This window comes from Botryllus schlosseri, chromosome 7 (assembly GCF_051294905.1).
Source record: "Botryllus schlosseri isolate E-star chromosome 7, Bs_hap1, whole genome shotgun sequence".
NCBI classification, from domain to species: domain Eukaryota; kingdom Metazoa; phylum Chordata; class Ascidiacea; order Stolidobranchia; family Styelidae; genus Botryllus; species Botryllus schlosseri.
The window spans coordinates 4,192,572-4,201,742 of record NC_137242.1 but is presented as its reverse complement, the minus strand read 5'-3'; the positions used below and the strand labels follow the sequence as shown (position 1 = coordinate 4,201,742).

The 9,171-nt window shown below is 39.7% G+C and overlaps 2 protein-coding genes across 2 annotated transcripts; both read left to right on the top strand.

Annotated features, from left to right (window-relative positions):
- The first annotated feature begins 1,017 nt into the window (after positions 1-1,017).
- On the top strand, positions 1,018-3,213 carry LOC145442768 (PSME3-interacting protein-like). The gene has a single exon (XM_080320751.1). It carries the CDS (start codon positions 1,162-1,164, stop codon positions 1,891-1,893), a length of 732 nt encoding a protein of 243 aa, XP_080176877.1. The 5' UTR covers positions 1,018-1,161; the 3' UTR covers positions 1,894-3,213.
- LOC145442769 (dolichol-phosphate mannosyltransferase subunit 1-like) lies at positions 3,203-6,460 on the top strand. Its single transcript, XM_080320752.1, has 7 exons — positions 3,203-3,326; positions 3,395-3,494; positions 3,554-3,664; positions 3,944-3,969; positions 4,037-4,132; positions 5,061-5,244; positions 6,237-6,460. Exons 1-7 carry the CDS (start codon positions 3,229-3,231, stop codon positions 6,339-6,341), a joined length of 720 nt encoding a protein of 239 aa, XP_080176878.1. The 5' UTR covers positions 3,203-3,228; the 3' UTR covers positions 6,342-6,460.
- The last annotated feature ends 2,711 nt before the right edge of the window (positions 6,461-9,171 follow it).

The window sequence follows — 9,171 nt, the reverse complement described above, 5'->3', positions numbered from 1 at the left end:
TGTCCTGGCGACCTTAACCCTACAGGACAAATGCCATCCCGCAAGGAAAAAATTATTTGCCAGTAAAGAAATACCAATTTTAAATCATGTGCGTCTTTTAGTTTGGTACGTTTTGACGATTTCCATATCTTCTGACATAGCAGATATAGGAGGTCACGAAAGAGTATCATGTAACGAAGTCAATATAGCAACGATTCCGCCCGAAGATGTTAAATTATTATTTAGGGGTCCTATACCTTTTCCAACACACACCACACTCAGCTCTACCGGAAAATCTGATTACGTGAGCAGAAAGAGGATATAAAATTGATAGCAATATCTATGCAATTCCCGATCATATTGACTGATTCAAACATGAATTATATAAATTTGTCGCGCATCGCGCGTTTTCGGCGAAATACGGTGATTACCACCAAACAGTACATGAAGTAGGGTATAGCCGATATGTAACGACAAAAAGCCCACTGGCTGAGGGGGGTCTGGTTTATCACTCTATGGGGCCAAAGACCAACGTTTTGGGGGGCCTGACGAAGTGCTGTTTTTCGATTCCCAATATTTGGGGGGCGATGATCGGTGCGGAGCTTCAAAAGGGGGCGATGACTCGAAAAAGGTTGGGAACCACTGGTCTAGAAGCTTGTAAAAGTTTGTGGTTTTGTATAGACTGCATTTATGGCTCTATTGACTTGAGACGTTGTGGACTTGTGGTGTGTTGGTCAGTACACGCCTGTTACTAGAAGCTACTCAATATTACTTTTCACTGAAGCATTATAATATTATAAGGAATCTTGTGATGTTTTGACCTAATGAAAATAAAATAAAATAATGATGTAGTGAATCTGTGAATCAGAACCATAATAACTTTTTACTCAGTATACCAGGCAGCAGGCACGGTAAGGGGCCTTCCTACTATTAGTGACAGAATTTGGCGAATGAATAGAAGTGAATTCATCTTCAATAACCACTAGATTCTAAGATTTACCAACAATTGGATCTCATTAGCACAATCACAACAATAAGCTACTTCAGTTTCTACATACTGCTGGCTCATGCTCGGCTGACGTAATAATATTTTAGTGTCTCTAGTGGAAGCGGCCTGACGATGATCGATATGTTATCATATTATTCAGAGTAAATTAGCCGATACCAAATTACTAATGAGTGATGAGTTCGAACGTGAAGAGTTTCGTCTCTGAAAAACAGATAGAAGAGAAACGCAAAGCCAGGCAGGAAGAATGGGAGAGAGTACGAAAACCTGAGGACCCCGTGGAAGCCCCCGAAGAAACCTACGACCCTAGACCGCTTTACGACAGATTGAAGGAGCAGAGAGACAAAAAACAGGAAGATTTCGAAGAGCAGTTGAAGTTCAAAAACCATTTTCGCGGAATCAACCAGGAGGAATCCGCGTTTCTGTCTGACGTCAACAAGTTATCTTCTGAAATCGAAAGGAAAAAGGCTCTCGAAGAGAGACAGGAATTGGAAGACTTTAAAAATGCAGTGGCGCAATCTAGAGAATTACCGGAAGTCGGCATCGAAGTTTCTGAAGAATCAGACGCTGCGCTTGAGAAAACGTCGAAAAAAACTGTATCGTCCAAAAAAAGCAATCAGCACAATATTCTGAAAGCTGCCGTAAAAAGAAAAGCGGGTTCCGATAAATCTACCGAAGTACCGCCAAAAATTAGCAATAAATCGGACGATAAAGTCATGGAAAATCAACCCCGGCCTCAAAATACGATTGTTTTTCCTTCTGTTACGAAATGCGTAGGGATATTACCGGGGCTAGCCGCTTACAGTGAAGATAGCGAGGGTTCGGAAACAGAAAACACATCTTCTGATGAAGAAGGATTCGTTTCGACGAATCTACTATCTTCTATTGTTCGAAATCAGGAGCAATGAACTGATTATGGAGTTGGAAACTTCGTTGGTTGTGATCAATAGCTGCAGTTCTGTTTCATGCTTGATTTTCGTAGCACTGTCACAATATTGGCAGCGACCCGACATTTGGGCAGAGGTGGTCGTTAACAACGCTGTTGGGATAACTCGAGTCACTACAAAAATGACTCGACTTGGCACTTCAGAAATGTGGTTTGACTAGAAGCGTGATTTTCGAATAAAACTTCAAGTCATCGATCTCAGTGTCGACTAAATCACTGTATACTTGTACTTGCGCTTTCGTTTTCATTTTTCTTGAATTGACTCGAGTCACCTTAAAAAATCGAGCGACTTGACGTGACTCGAGTCGAAAGAGTTTTTCAGGCAAAACTGGTCCTAAAATACTTCTGTATTTGGAAATCACAACTTGTACTTTGAATCAGGGTTGTAACCAAGTCACAAGTCAATCTCACTTTTTTAGTTTTGACTCGAGTCAAGTTGAGTCGTTTTCAATTCGCAACCGAGTCAAGTCTGAGTCCAAGTTATTGTGTTCGCTGTTAAGTTTTGAGTTCAATTTGGTTCAAACCACTCTTTTTAACTCTGCTTGAGTGATATAGAATGGCTCGCATTCATAATATCGTAATTTTCCTCAGTTCTAACAGTTTCTGGCCCTATTTTCCAAGTATCAGGACTGATAGACGAAATACCAATCGTGTGGTGACTCTACTATTCTTCGCAGTTACAATGGAATGTCTGTCTTGGCCGTCCTAGTCTCGAGTCAAATGACTTGGTTTGAGTCATGAACAATACAAAATTGACTCAAGTCAAGTACTTTTACGCATTTGAAAAATGACTCGTGTCAAGTCGAGTCAACAAAACATCGTGAATCAAGTCATTACAACCCTGAACCATTGTGGCCAGCCTTACTCAATCCACAGACCCACATTATTATTATCAGTCTTTTCCTGAAACGCTAGCCAGTTGAACCTTCACTTACAATCTTCAAGTGTGATTAGATTATCATGAGATACTTGTGATCATTCAATATCAAATTATACAGAGCGGATGCATCTGGTACATGTCCTCAGCTGATTTTTGTAATGCTGGGGCGATTTGAGTTGCATACTATTTTTTCGACTGATGAGAGTCTGAGCTTATTGGTCAAGAGCCCAAATTCCGTTCCTGACCTCTCGCCGTATGTGTCGGTAAATGAAATAGCCAGGAATTTGGAGATGGATCATTTTGAAAATCTGGTCAACGCCAGTTTTGCCCTCGGGTGTCTGTTTTGGGTTATTTACTTACATAAATGTGTTACCTTTTTAATTATTAAGCTCTTTTTATCAGGCAATATCAGACAGAATGTCTAAAAATAAATATTCAGTCTTGCTGCCGACCTACAACGAAAGGGAAAACCTCCCGTTAATCGTATGGCTCATCGTGAAATACATGACTGAGGCGTGAGTAATTTTTTACCATCTCTGTGCCATGTTGTTCACATTTTACTCTAAACTTATCATTTTGTAAGCAAACGCACGTTCGAAATTATTATCATCGACGATGGAAGTCCAGACGGAACATTGGATGTCGCTAAGGAATTGCAGAAGATTTACGGAAAAGAAAAAATTGTGATTTGATATAATGGTGTGATGGATACGCAGGCTTCTAAGCTTTGATTCATATTCAGTTGCTGCGCCCGAGAGCTAAGAAACTAGGACTTGGCACGGCGTATATGCACGGAATTAAACACGCGACTGGAGATTTCATATTTATAATGGACGCAGACTTGTCTCATCATGTAAGTACATTATATCTTAACAATCACACAATGTGCAACTTGATGCACGAGACACATAGTAATGTAATGAACAGATAAGAATATGTCGAAACGACCAAGTGCTGTTCATCAATATAATATCCATCTCGTTCTGTTACATAATTTAGATAGATATATAGGCAGATGTGGCTAGTACGAAATATTATAACCCAATTGAATATAAATGAGTAAGCAGGCACTTGTTACGAAATAATCAATGTTTGCATATATTTTACCCCTGTGTTCTTATCTATTTTACAGCCTAAATTCATTCCAGATTTCATAAAGTAAGTTTTCTCGTTCTCCTGCCTTGAAAAAGCGTGCAAAAAGTTTGACAGGGAACTTTGTTTTCAGGCAACAGGAAGGTAACGATTTCGACGTTGTCACTGGTACGAGATACATGGGGTCTGGAGGGGTTTATGGGTGGGACTGGAAAAGGAAACTTGTCAGGTACCGTTGTATATTGTGTCACAACAATCGTTTACATTAGATGTGTTGTTAAGACTGGTTGAAAGCCGGCTCTAATGATATCGCAAGCGCTAGCAGAAATAGGCCAGTTCTAAAACCGTGAGTAGTACCATAGTGAGGTAGAAGCAGAAGTGGTCAGTAACGACGTACTACTACTTTTTCCGAGTACTCTGGTTTATTTTGCTTAGTTGTGCCGCTTTGGAGGTGTTCAGATTTGCTCAAACTACTGGATTTTCAAAATGCGCAACTAAAACTAGAACTACTCACTCACTAAAAATCCGCAACTACAACTGATCCCATGAATAAACTGGCGACGAGAACTAGAACTACTCACTTCTGAAAACTCGCAACTACAACTAGAACTTACTCTCTTCTAAAAACTCGCAACTAAAACTTGAACTAGAACTACTCGCTTTTCAAAATCCTCAACTAGAACTAGAACTGTTCCCTTTTGAAAACTCGCAACTACATCTAGAACTAGAACTACTCACTTTTGAAAACTCCCAATAAAAACTTGAACTACTCGCTTTTCAAAATCCACAACTACAACTAGAACTACTCAATTTTGAAAACTTGCAACTGCAACTAGAACTAGAAATACTCGCTTTTGAAAACTCGCAACTAAAACTTGAACTATCGACTTTTCAAAATCCGCAACTAGAAATAGAACTACTCAAACTCGTTAGTTAGTTGACCCATCGCCATGGTTGACCGTCAACAAACTGGGCTGGTAGTTTATACAAGTCTGATGGTGATGTGTTTAGGATGCTTCCTCTTTTACTTGTACAGCATTTTGGGCGAAACTACCTGAATTAGGAATTTACGGTGTTACTTTTTCTTCCACTTGAGTAGTAATGCTGAACACGCTGACCACCTCTGTAACGCATTCGCCAAATCACTTCTATTTCAGTCGAACCGCGAACTACATAGCGCAAGTGTTGCTCAGACCCGGCGTGTCTGACTTGACCGGCAGTTTTCGTCTCTACAAGAAAGAAGTTTTGGAGAAGCTGATCTCGTCCTGCGTATCGAAAGGATACGTTTTTCAAATGGAGATGATGGTCCGGGCCAGACAGTTCGAATTCTCTGTGGGCGAGGTGTGTTTCCGGAATTTTTCGTGGATTTTTCGTTCATGTCATGGGTGCTTGATAATAATCGGAGGGGATCGGTAATTGCTGTATCTGCGCGTCGTCAGTCTATTTGCATTGTAACAAAGATTTATTTTGAATGTGGCCCTTCCGATTTACTATAAAAAGTATGCGAAACCTCGACCAAATCTACTTACTTCGGCAAATTTCACACCTTTTGTAGTCCACTTCCAGTCGAGGGAGTATTGGCAAATCTTGAAAATCACTGCATCTATTTTTAATTGAGTTGCCCACATTCAGATTGAAAATGGAAGATGGGGCATAGGTGTAACTTTGATGTGGGATGTCAAGGATTAATATAACATAATAATGTCCGGATTCTAAGTAGGAGAACTACAAGGTCGTAGCCAAGTCACAAGTGAATCCCAGAATTATAGTTTTGACTCGAGTCAAGTCGAGTCATTTTCAATTCACCTCTGAGTCAAGTCCGAGTCAGCTAGTAGAGGGTTGACTCGAAATCATAGATTTTTGACTCGTGTTTGAGTCCAAGTCGTCATGTTCACTGTTTAGTTTTCAGTTCAATCTGGTTCAACCCACCTTTTTCAACTCTGCTCGAATGATATAGAATGGCTCGCGTTCATAATAATAGTAATTTTCCTCAGTTTCAAGTACCAGGACTGATAGACGAAGTACCAATCATGTGGTGACTTTATTCTTCTTCGAAGTTACAATGAAATGTCTGTCTTGGCCGTCCTAGTCTCAAGTCATATGACTTGCTTCGAGTCATTTTACGCATTTGTAAAAATGACTCGAGTCAAGTCGAGTCACCAAAAAAGCGACTCGGGTCATGACAAACCTGGAGAAATATGTGCCTGCCCCCTTGATAATGTTGGTGTCAAAATGTCTCTTCCCTAGGGGTACGTGTACCCCAGTTTGAGAGCCCCTGAATTTCATCGTAAATTACATATGTACTTTTGACATGATAATTTCTTTCATTGCAGGTTCCAATAACATTTGTCGATCGGTTCTACGGCGAATCGAAACTTGGCGGCACGGAGATCATACAGTACTTGAAAGGCCTTCTGTACCTATTTGCAACTACGTAATCATGTCTATATACGCGATAATATATATCTGTACTGCCTTTCTAGATTAGTGCAATCCTCTGTCTCCGTGCCCTTGGTGAAGCAGCTTTTTTAAAATTAAAACAGTGATGCAGTTTTAATATGGATGTATTTTGATCCCGTGTCAAGAGAAAGACACGATATTCTTTTCAGCATATCAATTTCAAATTTAGTGAACTTTATTGAAATTATAATCACACAATAAGATACACACTGTGATACACCAGACCAGGGCTCTAGAGTCGGAGTTTCGTTAAAAAATAAATAATTTTGTAACACTCATTGGAATCGGATTTGAGGAAACAATTACTGGTTGGAGTCGGAGTTCGTGATAAACGCTCTGACTCCGCCTCAAACTGCTGTAAAATCGACCAACTGTTCTCAGGTGTTACTGAAAATTGGAGTTGCAGCAGTTATCGATATCGATTTTTCACGACGTATTTTCACACACTTAATTTTTGCTCAATTCGAAAAAATGGGTTGATTCACCTCATAAAAATATAAACAGAAATGTAATAAACACATAATTTTATGAGTAGATATCAGAGGTGGTCAGTAACGAAGTACTTCTACTTTTTCGAAGTACTCAAGTAGTTTTCCTCTACTTCTGGTATTTACTCAAGTAGATCTGATGTTTTCTACTTCGTAATATTTTGTGATCTACTTACTCACTTTTCGCTATTTTCAGTTTGTCAAGTACAAGTAGTTTAATCCTATCAGGAAGATAGCCTGAGGAATTTCGGGGCTGTTTTCACGGAGTATCAACATTTGATTTTCATAAAAGGTGATTAAAGCCCAGAATTGTCGTCGGTTACAGAGTGTCCAGTATGATTGTACAAAAGTATCAGGGAATATAATTTAGGTAGCGGGCTGTCATGGTTCCGTTCACACTGCGTTGTCGCCCTTTGCCCATATGAAATATTTCATCACAGTATATATGGCTCATCATAACATTTGAAACTGGCGTTTCGCAATCTAGCATGACGTGTCCTAATCTGGAAAAGTGGACTCCTTTTTTTTAGTTTCGGAGCTGTTTCAGCATACCAACCTTCGAAACTTTCTGTACTAAAGACATGAACAGAGGTGGTCAAAGTAGTCAAGAAAGCTACTCAAGGAGAAGTAGAAGTAGCGGCAAAAAAATCTACTCAAGTACGAGTAGAAGTACTTCCGTAATCCACCTAAAACTACTTGAAGTAGAAGTAGAATTGACTGACTTTAAATCTACTCAAGTATGTAAGTAGTTTTGAAAACACTCTTAATTCATTCGCATGGACTTTCAAAAGCTGCAAATTGAGCTATGCGGAAGGTGCAGAGAGCTTGATTCGTATTGATGCATCCCAGGAGGTATCAATTTTCGACAGAATAAGCATATTCTTTCGCATCATGGGAAGCAAATTATAGTATTGATATGAAAATGCGATACTAACCCTCTGTTTACTGGAAAACCTCGTTTTGGAGAATATCATGGCATGGCGCCCTACCCCATATTATAAGGCCCCAAGTTTAGGTGAAGAGCAATACGGAGAAGTTGTATCGGACACGGTTTCAACATTTTGCGCGATTAGTATACGTTAATAACAAATATTGTGGATCGTAAAATTTATATTTAGTATAGCTTTATTTTCGGAAAATAGAAGCATTATCACACTTGCTTTTATGCTTGAACATGTATGTTCTGCAGACAAAAGACGTGAAAGTAATTAGAACTCAAAGTATGATACTCGGAATTGAAAGTGAAATATAAATACCACTTGAAAAAAGCGGAAATATATTTCATGTCTTTTGTCCATAAAGCTTCAAAGGTGATCTGCTTAAACAGGTATAACGTTCAAAAAAGCCGTATTTCCCAGGTTAGCAGGACACACCATGAGCTGCTAGATTACGATATGATAGGTAATTGCTAGATTGCGAAACGGTAGTTTTAAATCTTATGGTGGGCCATATTTACTGTGATGAAATATTTGATGGCGACAATGCGTTGTGAGCGGAATCAATCAATCAGGTACCTAAATAATATTTACTGATACTTTCGTGAAAACATATCTGTCACTCCATAACTACTGTGCGCGAAGCGCAACAACATTTCTGGGCTTTACTTGACTTTTATCAATATGAAATGTTGATACTCCTTGAAAACAGCCCCGAAATTCCTCAGGCTATATTCCTGATTGAAGGATTAAACTACTTCTACTTGACAAACTGAAAATAGCGAAAAGTAAGTAAGTAGATCACAAAATATTACGAAGTAGAAGTAGCAAAAATCAGATCTACTTGAGTAAGTACTAGAAGTAGAGGAAGACTACTCTTGACCCCGATCTGATGCAAAACTATCGACCGATATCGCAGCTTCCGCATCTCTCAAAACTTCTGGAAAAGGTTGTCGCCAAACGCATTGTCGACCATATGTGACCGAGTACGATCTTCACGACATGAATCAGTCGGCATATCGTGCCGGACACTCGACTGAAACAGCAACGTTACGTGTCCGCAATGACATTGCTTCTGCCCTCGACAACGGAAACATGGTCGCTCTAATCATGCTGGATCTCTCCGCTGCCTTCGATGTAATCGACCACGTTCTATTGGTGGAATGGCTCCATCATGTATTCGGAATCTCCGGCGTGGCATTAGAATGGGTAAAATCTTATATGAAAGATACAATGCAGTGCGTATCTGTGGATGCTACAAAAGATCCAAAACATCGCTGCTCGTTTGGTAACTCGGTCAAGGAAGCGTGATCACGTCACGCCGATTCTTAGATCCCTTCATTGGTTACCCGTGAAATTTAGGTCTGAATACAATTAAGCTTCTT